Source organism: Myxocyprinus asiaticus, chromosome 38, assembly GCF_019703515.2.
Source record: "Myxocyprinus asiaticus isolate MX2 ecotype Aquarium Trade chromosome 38, UBuf_Myxa_2, whole genome shotgun sequence".
Taxonomy (NCBI): domain Eukaryota; kingdom Metazoa; phylum Chordata; class Actinopteri; order Cypriniformes; family Catostomidae; genus Myxocyprinus; species Myxocyprinus asiaticus.
The window spans coordinates 30,105,605-30,120,427 of NC_059381.1; the positions used below are offsets into that span (position 1 = coordinate 30,105,605).

At 36.1% G+C, this 14,823-nt stretch overlaps 1 protein-coding gene across 2 annotated transcripts in view; it reads right to left on the reverse strand.

The window, feature by feature from the left end:
• LOC127428855 (rab proteins geranylgeranyltransferase component A 2-like) overlaps positions 1-13,944 on the reverse strand; it is a 101,887-nt gene extending 87,943 nt beyond the window's left edge. The window contains exon 1 of one of the 2 annotated variants that reach the window (XM_051677494.1): positions 13,866-13,944. In XM_051677494.1, coding sequence (XP_051533454.1) covers positions 13,866-13,886 — 21 coding nt within the window. In that variant the 5' untranslated portion in view covers positions 13,887-13,944. The remainder of the gene's footprint in view (positions 1-13,865) is intronic. The other variant, XM_051677493.1, reaches the window with a different exon arrangement.
• Positions 13,945-14,823: the final 879 nt, after the last annotated feature.

A 14,823-nucleotide genomic window follows, 5' to 3' on the forward strand; every position in this document is an offset into this window, starting at 1 on the left:
ATCAAAATGTAGTCATGGCAGTTTGTCTGAAAGAACACAACACGTTTGGATGTCTTACACATGGTTTACACATGGTCGGGCACTAACGTTTTGAAAATACGAAAACTTTCATGAATACGAAAATTTACATCAAACCGGCATTAGAAACGATTTACACAAAAATTAATTCTGCTCGTGTTTCATGAATGAGGCCCATTGTCCTGCTGCATCAACCAACTTCTACTGAGCTTCAGCTGGCGCACAGCCACCCTGACATAATCCTGTAGGATATCTTGATAAACTTGGGAATTATTTTTCCCTCGATGTTGCAAAGCGGTCCAGGCCCAAAGCAGCAAAGCAGCCCCAAATCATGATGCTCCCTCCACCGTACTTCACCGTTGCAATGATGTTTTAATTTTGGTATGGAGTGCCCTTTTTACACCATACGTAGTGCTGTGTGTTCTTCCCAAACAATTCAACCTCAGTTTCATCAGTCCACAAAACATTTTCCTAGTAGCATTTTTCATGTGTCAAGGTGGTCTTTGGCAAACTTCAGGTACGCAGCAATGTTTTTGTTGGAAAGCAGTGGCTTCTTTATAGTGTCCTGCCATGGACACCATGCCTGTTTAATGTTTTCCATATAGTAGACTCATGAACAGAGATGTTAACCAGTTCAAATGATTCCTTAAAGTCTTTAGCTGTCACTCTAGGGTTCTTTTTTACCTCACTGAGCATTCTGAGGTGTGCCCTTTGAGTCATCTTGGCTGGACCAGCCACTTCTAGGGAGAGTAGCCACAGTAATAAATCATCTCCGTTTATAGAAAAACTGTCTAACTGTGAAGAGATAAATATCTAAGCTCTTAGAAATAACTTTGTAACCCTTTAAAACTTTATGCAAAGCAACAATTCTTGATCGAAGGTCTTCTGAGATCTTATTTGTGAGGCATTGACCACATCAGCAGATGCTTCTTGTGAATAGCGAACTCAAAATGCTTTTTATAAGTCAAAGTAGTTCTAACCCGCACCTCCAATCTCGTTTAATTATTTGAATGCCAGGTTTTCCAACTCTTGACTCTAATTAGCTTTTGTTGATGTCATTAGCCTAGGGGTTCATATACTTTTTCCAACCTACACTGTGAATATTTCAATAACGTATTCAAAATGTACAAGAACAATACAATAATTTGTGTGTTATTAGTTAAAACTGATTGTGTTTGTTCATTATTGTAACTTGAAGATCAAACCAGACCTTAAGACACATTTATACATAAATCCAGGTAATCCAGCACAATTAAAAGGATAGTTTAAATTAAAATGTACTCACCCTCATGTTATTCCAAACCTGTATTACTTTCATGCTTTGTTTAATTAACAGTTTAAAGAAAATAAATATGAAAGAACCTTTAACATCAAACCTGATGTGACGTGTCATGACTATCGAATGGCTTCAAAAGACATGGAATTAGAGATGCAACAATGTATTAGCCAAACATCAGTATCGGACATCGGCTGATTGTTTAAAAACAGCCGATTAGCAGAGCTGATTATTTCCTGTTAAAAGGGGGCAGAAAAACACATCTGACAATTATCCTAGAACTCGTGCTGTGTGAAAGAAAATGTCTCTTGTGTGGAATTACTTTGAATTGGGTGACAATGACAGCAGAGTAGCAATTTGCAAAATTTGCGCTGCTGGAATTTCATGAGGTGCAACTAGCGTTTAAACTATTACACAACTAATTTGTTTATTCACCTTTATTGGTATCAAGAATCATGAAATTTTACTGGTATGGGTACAGATGTCTGAAATTTTGGTATAGTGACAACCCTAGGTGCATCCCTACTTGGAATAAAGTTTTTGGAGCTTGACAGCCCCTGCTCACTTTATGTGTTCATTGCATGGGAAAGAGAAGCTTGGAAATTCTGCAAAGCATCTCCTTTTGTGTCCCACAGAAGAAAGCAGGTCATACTGGATTGAAAGGGAGTAAATGATGCTAGAATTTTTATTTTTAGAAGATCAACCCTTTAAGTTATAAGGTACAAGCCACGCTGCAAAATCTTGCTCAGTGGAATCAGCACAATTTCTGAGTTTTAGCCTTGTCCTAAGTGAAAATCTAGGCACTGATGTCTAACAGAAAAACAGTGTTTCTGAGTCATAAACCTTGTTTCAATTGTACGAAATAATCACTGACAATCTGCAAGCAGTTCCTGAACTATGGCGCCCATTGGAGGTTCTACTAACAATCAATTCCACTCTAATGATCCAGGGCCGTGAGAAATCAATCACCTGCAAAGAGCACAGCAGAGGTCTGGGTATCTGTGAAGGTGTTCTGTAATCACATGACTGCTAATAGAGGCTATTCAAGCTAAAGGCACAACGGGTCCAACCAAGATGAATAGTTACATTAACCCAGGCTCAAAGAACGGCCCGGTGAAATGGCTGGCTTGTTTTCTTCATTGCTGCTCTATTAGCGGAAGGCGAGAGAACAGCTCTGATATGAGATGAACTAAACGGGCATTTCAGTCAGGCCTGTCAGCCAATGATTGCTTAGCCACTAACGATGCTCCTCTGTAAAGAGTCTTGTACCTTCACATTGTCTATATCCTTTATCCTCTCCAGCAGCTGAGTGCACATGCTTTTTGATGTGCTTCTGTGAACATTAATCATGAAATACTAAATACCGCTACCGTTTTGAACTCTGGAAGCACAGGAAAGGACAAAAAATGTCTTTGGGAACCGAATGGAACTAGTTAGATGGTGATTGTTTTAAAGACTCTGTGAAATCAAAATGAAAGTTTTGTGGTTGTGAGTGCATGTGTGTTGCTTCGAGTCCATCTATATGCTTACGCCTGTCGCGATTATTAAATAACTGTCTGATTGCGGTTATTTGCTCTAACGGCGATTTTTGTGCACTTCAAATTCCAATGCTCAAATAAGAGAATTTTAAGAAAATATATAAATGCAATGAATTGTGTGTCATTCAGTTGAACTTTCCGCATCACTGAGCCACACCGCGGATGTCAACCAGGGCAGCTCCTGTCTGGAAGAGCGCGTTTGAACTTGAAGTGCTTCTCAACAGCTCTGATATGGCGCCATTAGCAGAGGCTCACGCCAAACTCACATGAAATTATTAATTAACAAATATTAACTTTGATAGTGAAACGGTTTCACTTTAATTTAACGATCGTGTAATGGAAAATAATCCTCGTCATAGTGTGTTCATACACAACAGTGTTAATGCCAGGCAGTGACACAGAGGAGCTGATACACGCTTACTCTATTTTTGTGGAGTGTTAAAAAGATTAAACTTAATCTCAAAGGTTTACTCTCAAAAAGAGAGTATTTCGAAATATTTTGATATTTAAAACATTCTTTTTCATGTCATTCATATAGGTTTAAAGCCTTACAAGGAAATCATATATACACATTTTATTTGATTTATATATTTGAAGTTAATTATGTAAAAATAACCATGTTAGGATCACATGACCAGCTGAATACTACTCGCTTAATCTCAGTAACCGTCCTGTTATTGAACACTTTCACTCACTGATTAAAGTAATCATGGCTGACTGTGAATATTACATTTCTACAATGGCATCTGAAACTGAAAACTATTGATTTTAAATGATGCTGCATCCAAGCCACTAGGTGTCAGTGCAAGTCCAAGATGACACAAAGACAAAAGTTACTGAGTGCACCTTTAAGAAATATCACAATTTATATAACAATCGTGAAAGCCCTAAAAGACACAATTAATCGTCTTACTCGCAGTTATTTGTTTGACAATTAATCTTCAGCCAAATTTCACAATGGTGACATCCCTATATATGTTAGTATACTCCTTACGTTGACAAAATTCACTTTTAGCAAGTATACAGTATGCATGTAAATTTAGTATTTCTCTTCCAGGAAATTGGTCCAAAAACACTGATGACTCAGCCTGCACTGTACAGATTTTTGCCCAATGAAATGCTCTCTAGTGTGATAACGTTCCTCCCCCTAATACCACCTACAACCACCAAGTAGCAAATCACGGTTCACGGGGGTTCACAGTTTCAACAACTCTTCTTCCTTTGCAGCTTAATGCCTACTAACAAAACAGATTTCAGTGTGTTAGTGCCACCAAAAGCACTGGTATGTGTAACAGTAGCATTAGCTTAATTATTATAAAACTGTCACAATGCAAAAAAAATTTTTTTGACAGGTTTTGTGAGATTCACCATTTGAAAGGAATGTTCCGGGTTCAATTCAAGTTAAGCTAAATTGACAGCATTTGTGGCATAATGTTGATTACCACAAAAATTGATTTAGACTCTCCCTTTTCTTTAAAAAAAAAAAAAAGCACAAATCTGGGTTTCAGTGAGACACTTACAATGGAAGTGAATGGGGACAATTTTTGGAGGATTTAAACACACAAATGTGAAGCTTATCATTTGAAAAGCACTTGCATTAATTCTTCTGTTAACACGTGTGTATTATTTGAGCTGTAAAGTTGTTTAAATTGTGATTTTTACACTCATTTTAGGGCTTTATTGTTTTTTGGCATTACATCGTCATGGTAATGAAGTTGTATAATTGACTATAACTTTACACAGAAAAGGTTAGTAAGTGATTTTATCACACTAAAGTCATGTTTACACGCAATACTTTGTCTTGTGGCTATACTTTTGAAAAAGTGAGTATTTAAATGTCCAAAAATTGGCCACATTCACTTCCACTGTAAGTGTCCAACTGTAACTCAGATTTTTGTTTAAAAAAAAAAAAAAAGGAGAAACAAGTTGAAATACTGAAATACTTTTTGTGGTAATCAATATTATGCCACAAATGCTGTCAGTTGAGCTCAACTTGTATTGAACCCGGAACATTCCTGTAACTGAAAAATGTAACATGATGAGAAGTTTAGCTTAAGCACATCCTTTTAGAAGTTGCATTTCTCAATAATATAATGCATTTTCTGGACTACTTTTATGCAGTGTGTTTGCAATTGCATATGAGCTTATGAGATATCACAGATGATGAGAATGTCAAGCTTTTGATGAACAGGTTGCTGCAGATCTTTTGTTTACAAACTGCATTATTTAGCCTCTAAAATCTAATTATAAATAGGCTATAAAGACTAATGTCTGTATGCGATAAAGGTAAGAAGGTGAACGTTGCAAAATGTGTTTACGAGAGATGTCAGAAGCTTCAAAAAGATTAAAAATTTTGTGGAAAACATACTGTGGAAAAGTAATTCAAAAGACAAACATCAATTAACTAATTACCAACACATCAAACACTTTCAGTTTGAAATTGGCCACGATGTGGATTTCTCTGAAAAATAACTATTAAGAGAAATCTAATAGCAAAGGGCTATGAAAACAGAAAAATGCTTTAATAACGCTGTTGTTCAAAGTTGTGTGGATATTCAGATCCCATGATACTGAATTTACCAAGCTGAAGTAACTGGGCCATGTTTGAATTAAAGTTTGCATAACACATTTTCTCATTGTAATGATTTTAATGGCTACACAGTGTTTACTATTAACTTATTATTCAATGCACAATTTATTATATTATACAACTTCGGCCATATCAGAAAGAATTTCAGGACATATAATCTCATGTTATCTAATGATTTGAGTCTTTTACATAATGCATGGAAATTATTTAGAAATTAGAATTTACTTATAATACTTTTTTTCTCACGTTACATGTAAACAACAGCTGTATTAAACAAAAGTAAATAATATTTATAGACAAATATTTAAATGCTGAATTATGAAAAATATGTTTTTTATAAATAGAAAAAAATCAATTTCAGATTTGCAATTTTTGGGATTATTAATTTGAAAAATAGTATATATATATATATATATATATATATATATATATATATATATATATATATATATGGTCAATCTGTGCATACATTAAGTAACATACAGCGTGTTGTTAAAAAGTTCATTATTACTATTTTTTTATTTTTACATTTTGAAAATTAAATTTAAAATACATTTTATATTTTACATTACATTTTAAGAGCTGTATCCATTATTGACCAAATAATAGTCAAATTATTGAGCTAATAATGATTCCACACAAGTTCAAAGCTTTGTAGTACTAAATAATAGAGAAAATATATAACAAAACTACATCCCTTAAATCAACCCATTAAGTCATCTTGAAATTATAATCAATTCAGTTACACAATGTATTGACAACTTATTGAATGCCCACTGGCTATGAGAGAGTGCAACATGACTTCACATGAGTTTACATTGCCTAAATTAACAAAAAAAATGTAAAATAGATTAGAGAGAGGATTTTGGATTTCTTATTTTTTCCCCCAGAAATTATAAGGAATCTGGACCTTGATGACTGCTATTAACCCTTTAAATTTGCCGGCAGGCCCGCCAAGAAAAAAAAAAAGAGATAATCACAGATGATGAGAATGTCAAGCTTTTGATGAACAGGTTGCTGCAGACCTTTTGTTTACAAACTGCATTATTTAGCCTCTAAACTCTAATTATAAATAGGCTATAAAGACTAATGTCTGTATGCGATAAAGGTAAGAAGGTGAACGTTGAAAAATGTGTTTTAGAGAGATGTCAGAAGCTTCAAAAAATTCAACATTTTGCCAAAAAACTAAAATTAAATTGTGGAATATTATTAGCACTTTACAATGCACGTAGGCATTATGACCAAAACTGAACAAGTGCTTTGAAATTTTCAGCCAAATCAGAATTGTTCCGTTTTGATAATTTAATAATAATTTTGCACTGCACGTTTTAAAGTAATTGGTAAAAACATCAAACTGATCAAACATCCATGTGTCATGTTATTGGAAAGCTCTCAAAGAGTAGAATACAACCAATCTATTTATACCTTACAGACAAAAATATAGCGAGTAATAGCTAATTATATGTCTTTTACATACATGTTATATGTAAACAGGTGTTGCTTATGAGCCACGTTTATGCTTATAACCTCAAGAAAAATAAACAGAACATCAAATAGCACACACCATTACTTAGAGGAGGCAATTATCGTTAAAACAAGCCCACACACAACATACTTAATCATATGCATATATCATTAGATAATCCAAACGAAGCGCAATGTGCTATCTGGCTAAAAACACGTTAGCTTTCCTGGATCAGATGACTTCACTGGAAATTATGTAGTACGTTGTCCAGCGTCATGGAACACTAAACCAATTGTATTAGGATTAAGATTGCTGCAACCAGAGGTGGAAGTCATCCAAATATGGGCAGAGAGGATTGTTCACTAATTACATATGGCCACCAGGAGATGCCGCTAAGTACATGACACAGACTCAATGATGGCTCAAATGACACAGAATGGAACTGAATGAGATCTCGTTACTCATTCCTGCATGCTTTGGAGAGAGTGCTTACCTTTAATTGTTGTATTTGCATGTGTAATTAGTTCTTATGTACATTTATGTTTTATTTGTTTGGAGAGACTTTTGGACACTTGGAGGCATTTTTAACACTAGGATAAATAATTTTTGTAATGCTATAACTTTGATTACTTTGTTGTATCAACACAACATTTTACTCAGTTACAGGTGACATGATTGGAAACAGAACAAAAGCAGTTTTTCGGAGATACCTTATTTACACCTAAAGATATATAATGTCAAATCAGAAAAATAAGAACAAAGTTACATTTTGGCTCAAGTTTTTTTTGTGATTTTTTTAGCAGTTTCTTAGGTTGAGATTCTCAGAATTTATCATAATCAATATCAATATTTGCTTTTAAAGTTTTCTTTAAAATTATACCAAACACTTAATCCTGCTTTTTTTTTTTTTTTTTTTTTTAAAGAGTTATAAGCTTTTAATTTTTAATTAAAGGGTTAATAAATGGGGGCAGTGGTGGCTCAGTGGTTAAGGCTTTGGGTTACTGATCAAAAGGTTGGGGGTTCAAGCCCCAGCACTGCCAAGATGCCACTGTTGGGCCCTTGAGCAAGGCCCTTGACCCTATCTTCTCCAGGGGTGCCATATCATGGCTGACCCTACACACTGACCCCAGCTTAGCTGGGATATGTGAAAAAAGAAGAATTTCACTGTATATGTGCAAATGTATAATGTGTGATAAACTATAATTATTATTATTATATTATAATAAGGGTCATTATTCCTGTTAGCCAATGAGGTATCATGACACCTTGAAAATGTTCATATTAAATGCCAGATGTGTTATTTGTATTTATGTTTTCAAAGACATGCTATAGTTTTCAATGGAAGTTTGATTTTTCAAGCCATCCATTTCATCCGAGTAGCTCCATACACACACCAACTGCAGTAAATAATAACCCAAAGCCGTGGGGAATTTCAGTTTGCTATTTCGCTCTTGATGATTCTGTTTAACAATATAAAAACGAAAAGGTCTACAGGCATCTGCTCCCACTGCACCAGACCCGAGCACTGACTCTCCAGGGACTGGCGGGTCAGGTGCGAGTTCACCAGCTGATGGGGCGCAACCAACAGGAACGCAGTCCTTCACACAGTCCGAGGGTCTAGCAGGCATCATTATGAGGGCTGCAGTATTCATTAACAACTGCTCCCTGTCCATTTTCTCATTTATACCTGTATCCAGCAGCAAAAACAGGGGAAACCAGGGAGTCTGGGACAAGCACGCTTGTCTGAGCAACCTTGACATGGAACAGAGTCCGAGCAGAATTAGTCCAAGCTGTGAGTGTCCCCACATCACCGACTGCCTTGGGACCAACCGGCTATGGTGGTTTTGCTTGAGCAGAACCAAAAATGGGCCAGATATATATTCATTTGCACACCATCAATCACAGCACGAAAGTGTTGCTCTTAGCAATCGCTGTAACCCCTCTTTTCTTTTTTCCATCTACCTTTCCTCCCTGATGTGAAGAACAATGCCTCGCACAGAGAAGCAACTTAACTGTCCTGAGGATCTGGCCTGCATATAAACACACTTGTGCTCTTTGAATTAGGACAGTGGAGAGAACGAGGACAGCATCGTTCCAGGGGTCTCGCTCTACACCACACAGATCAGAGAAATGTTCAATGCTGGCTTGAAGCAGGTCACAGAGTCAGGGTCAGCTTCAGCTTAAGGATTCACAAACTGGTCTGTGCACTACTTCAGACTGATGTACTGCACAAAGTAGGGCTAAACTCGACGCCAGGACAGGAAACTTTATAGAAGGACTGACCACAGTAAGTGAAACGCACAGTATATTATAGGGGTAGTGTGGCTAAAGCAGGGGTAGGGTTGCAAACACTGATAAATATATAGAACTGGATTGCTCATGACGTCATATCAGTGAAGCCACTGCACGGCCATATTGCTATGCCCTTCCAATGTCCCTAGTGACATAATAGGAAATCATCACATTTCAGTGAGTAATCATTAATCATTCAATCACCTATTTTATATCTGAAATCTGCATGTACATCCCTACAATGCAAACGTCCCACAAATGTAATTATTTATTTATTTAAAGTCAGGAATTTTTCCTGTTTCTTGAAATCCCGAGCGAGTTATCTATATCAAACAGTATCCACCTTTAACAAACTTCATCAGCGAACAGATCAGCTGAATTTAAACAAGTTCACTGAAACTGAGGTAAGATACAAACACACATTTTCAGACTTATTTATTGTGATCATCAAAGTGTTTGTTCAGAGTTACTTGTTTTATGTTTTCATCAAAAAGTGCCTCGTTCTCGCAGTCACTTGAATAAGAGCGCGTGCTCTCTCTCCCTCTATCACACACTCAGAGAGGGAGACACGCAAAGCAAAGTTGGTTCAAATTAAACTGATACGCTTGATTTAAATGGCAAACGAACATGTATTTATGACATGTATCCATGTATGACCACAGAGATCACTTCAATATGAAAACAAGCTAATTCCAGTCTGACTATTTTAAAGTCCCATTCGGGGGTAAGAATGTGTTGACACTCTAAACAAACAGATATCACAGCTTTTCCTACTTACATTACAACTTGTGGACAGCTTTGCCGCTTCCTTTCGTGATCGTTGTGCTGCACTGATAGACTGAACACCGGGACAGGTGAATGCTCTAACATCGTGATTGCGTATATCTTCTCCATCGTAACAAATATTATCCATAACAAGCTAATTAAACATTAAACATGATTGTCACTAGAGGGAAAAAAATGAAACTGTCATATCCGCAGGTCAGAAACATTGAAATGGGGGTGTTTTTGCCTGTCAGTAATCCTTCTGGCAGTTTAACGTTGCGTCAGCGAAGAGTTTTAGGCACTTGTGAAAAATGTTGCATAGTGAGGATGTCTTCAAAAATAATGCCATAAATAGTTTTCATTTATCACTTAATGTCATACAAAGTCCAGTAAACATAAAAAATCTAAATCAATATTTGGTGTGACCACCTTTGCCTTTAAAACAGCCCCAATTCTCCTAGGTACACCTGGACACAGTTTTTCTTGGTTGTTGGCAGATAGGATGTTCCGAGCTTCTTGGAGAATTCCCCACAGTTCTTCTATCTATTTCGGCTGTCTCAACTGCTTCTGTCTCTTCATGTAATCTCAGACTGACTCGATGTTCAGTGGGGGGCTTTGTGGGGGCCATGACATCTGTTGCAGGGCTCCCTGTTCTTCTATTCTAATCTTTTCTATTTGCAAAAGTAATGTTTGTGAGTCTTAATATTTATATTTCCTATTGACACACTATAGCTGAAGATATAAATAACCATCTTATGACAAATGCTTTTGTGAAGACTTTTGCACGGTACTGTGTGTGTGTGTATATATATATACAGGTGCATCTCAATAAATTAGAATGTTGTGGAAAAGTTCATTTATTTCAGTAATTCAACTCAAATTGTGAAACTCGTGTATTAAATAAATTCAGTGCACACAGACTGAAGTAGTTTAAGTCTTTGGTTCTTTTAATTGTGATGATTTTGGCTCACATTTAACAAAAACCCACCAATTCACTATCTCAAAAAATTAGAATATGGTGACATGCCAATCAGCTAATCAACTCAAAACACCTGCAAAGGTTTCCTGAGCCTTCAAAATGGTCTCTCAGTTTGGTTCACTAGGCTACACAATCATGGGGAAGACTGCTGATCTGACAGTTGTCCAGAAGACAATCATTGACACCCTTCACAAGGAGGGTAAGCCACAAACATTCATTGCCAAAGAAGCTGGCTGTTCACAGAGTGCTGTATCCAAGCATGTTAACAGAAAGTTGAGTGGAAGGAAAAAGTGTGGAAGAAAAAGATGCACAACCAACCAAGAGAACCGCAGCCTTATGATTGTCAAGCAAAATCGATTCAAGAATTTGGGTGAACTTCACAAGGAATGGACTGAGGCTGGGGTCAAGGCATCAAGAGCCACCACACACAGACATGTCAAGGAATTTGGCTACAGTTGTCGTATTCCTCTTGTTAAGCCACTCCTGAACCACAGACAACGTCAGAGGCGTCTTACCTGGGCTAAGGAGAAGAAGAACTGAACTGTTGCCCAGTGGTCCAAAGTCCTCTTTTCAGATGAGAGCAAGTTTTGTATTTCATTTGGAAACCAAGGTCCTAGAGTCTGGAGGAAGGGTGGAGAAGCTCATAGCCCAAGTTGCTTGAAGTCCAGTGTTAAGTTTCCACAGTCTGTGATGATTTGAGGTGCAATGTCATCTGCTGGTGTTGGTCCATTGTGTTTTTTGAAAACCAAAGTCACTGCACCCGTTTACCAAGAAATTTTGGAGCACTTCATGCTTCCTTCTGCTGACCAGCTTTTTAAAGATGCTGATTTCATTTTCCAGCAGGATTTGGCACCTGCCCACACTGCCAAAAGCACCAAAAGTTGGTTAAATGACCATGGTGTTGGTGTGCTTGACTGGCCAGCAAACTCACCAGACCTGAACCCCATAGAGAATCTATGGGGTATTGTCAAGAGGAAAATGAGAAACAAGAGACCAAAAAATGCAGATGAGCTGAAGGCCACTGTCAAAGAAACCTGGGCTTCCATACCACCTCAGCAGTGCCACAAACTGATCACCTCCATGCCACACCAAATTGAGGCAGTAATTAAAGCAAAAGGAGCCCCTACCAAGTATTGAGTACATATACAGTAAATGAACATACTTTCCAGAAGGCCAACAATTCACTAAAAATGTTTTTTTTATTGGTCTTATGATGTATTCTAATTTTTTGAGATAGTGAATTGGTGGGTTTTTGTTAAATGTGAGCCAAAATCATCACAATTAAAAGAACCAAAGACTTAAACTACTTCAGTCTGTGTGCATTGAATTTATTTAATACACGAGTTTCACAATTTGAGTTGAATTACTGAAATATATGAACTTTTCCACGATATTCTAATTTATTGAGATGCACCTGTATATATATATATATATATATATATATATATATATATATATATATATATCAGTGGTTGTAAATCAAAAGGTTGCTGGTTCAAGCCCTGCAAGTTCCAGTCATTGGCTATCACACTATTGTGCGCATAATCAAGACAACTAACCCAACCCCATACTGCCCCAGGGAGATTGTCCTTATTAATAAGTTGTTTTGGATATAATTATCTGCTAAATGAATACTTACTAACTTATACCAAACAGATTTTACCATTATCTTATTTTACCTTAAATATCTTAAAATATTATTGTATTATTTGCTAGCTTCATCAAACTCAGAGAATTTAATGTGTTAAGCTCAGTCTACAGCATTTGTGGCATAATGTTGATTAACTCCAAAATAATTTCAACTCACCCCTTCTTTTCTTGAAAAGATTTAAAGTACTTACAATGAAAGTGAATGGGGGCAATTTTATTGGAGGGTTTAAATGCAGAAATGTGAAGCTTATAATTTTAGAAAAGCACTTACATTCATTCCTCAGTTAAAACTTGTGTATTATTTGAGCTTTAAAGTTAAAATCATCATTTTTACAGTCGTTTTAGGGTTCATGGCCTTACATCATTGGATCGCCTATAATTTTACACAGAAAATGTTTGTTAGTGATTTTATCACTTTAAAATCATGTTGACACGCATATTGTTTACGTCTTGTGGCTATATTTTTGAAACAGTGAGTATTTGAATGTTTACAGATTGGCCCCCATTCACTTCCATTATAAGTGCCTCACTGTAACACAGATTTTATTTTTTATTTTTAAAGAAAAGGAGGGACAAATCAAAATAATTTTTGTGTTAATCAACAATATGCCACAAATGCTGTCGGTTGAGCTTAACTTGTATTAAACCTGGAATATTCCTTTAAGTTACATTATTTTAAATGTTGTGGGCAATGGATGCATAAAACTTGTCAGTGTCATTTTAGTGGCATAAAGACCTGTTGTGTTATGCAGACCCAGTTTTAAATCTGGCTTGCATACTTTTCTTGTTCTTTATATAAATAGATACATAAATAGGGAAAGCTGAAAACATTCATACTTGGTTATGTGGCTGTCCTATTTTAAATGTGTGGCTTTAAAAACGAGCACACATTACACGTCTTATTTAAGCAACTGAATAAGAAAGGATGTTTCTCAGTATTACGAACATCAGGTAGTCTACATGCTCAATAGTTCAGAAATGACAGCGTCAACCAGAATTCACCCCGTAAACAAAGACATTAAAGTCAGTATTCCTCATCATTAATGTCTCCAGATAATCTGTGATACAATATCTGATCATCAGTGTATGTATAAATGCTCTTGTTTATTTTATTATGTGTCATTTACACACAGTGCTCTATCTTTAGCATTCATTTCGCTGTTTTCATGAGTCTGTGGCAAAATACAGAGGCTGTCATCCTATTCTCGTGCTCCTCTGCATTACCGGACATTCAATACACATCTGGAGAACAAATCACTAAAAACTGTTACATTAATTTAGTTTTTTCTTACCTGTCCCGAGAATGACAACATCGAATTGGGACGGGAGCTCCTCTGTAGCCATCTTGAAACTACACACTCTCACGTGACACGCTGTGAAGTGACGTATGCATTACAAAAATATACACAATTATACAAACAACCGCCATGGTGTATAAAATATACATTCTTAACCCTTGTGCGACCTTAGGGACATTTTTGTCTTTTTTTAATTATCATTCTGGCTGTGTTAATGCCAACGGCATAAATTTTGCTAGAGGTGTATATTTTGGGGGGAATTTTGATATTTCAACCTCAGTTCCTCTAATACATCTATAATACACTGTGTACACAAAATAGTTACACTCAGTACCTTAACGACAAAAATGTCCCCATTGAAACCCATTAACACTGAAATGTTTGATCCCAGTGCCATTAATTAATAAAATCATGAATTCTATGATATTATGCTTTCATTCTGGAGCCCTGGCTTCAAAATGTTAATATTTTTTATATTTTCCACCAGATGGCGCAATTTTTCTCATGTTCAGCCTATGGAGCAAATACAAGCTTTTTTCCTATTTTCTGTTTGCTGAATTATAGAGCACTACAGGCCAATAGAATAAATGATGCAGATAAAATTGTGTGTGTGTGTGTGTGTGTGTGTGTGTGTGTGTGTGTGTGTGTGTGTGTGTGTGTGTGTGAAAAACAACAGTGGCATTATATAAACAAACTGGCATTTAAATGGTTAAAATCCTGAAAATGAATAAATATTTGGTAGTTATGATCAGGACTGATGTTGGTTAAAAAAAATTAACTCATTGAAAGTGGAAAATAATATTAATATATAATATTATTTTGGCAGTTTTTGACGCAGATATTTTTGTCCTATAAGGACATCTGAGTAACTTTTTGTTATTGACACACAAGGGTTAAATCAAATGTTCCATATTCAAGAACAATATCAAAAGTTACTTTTGCTTTCTAACAC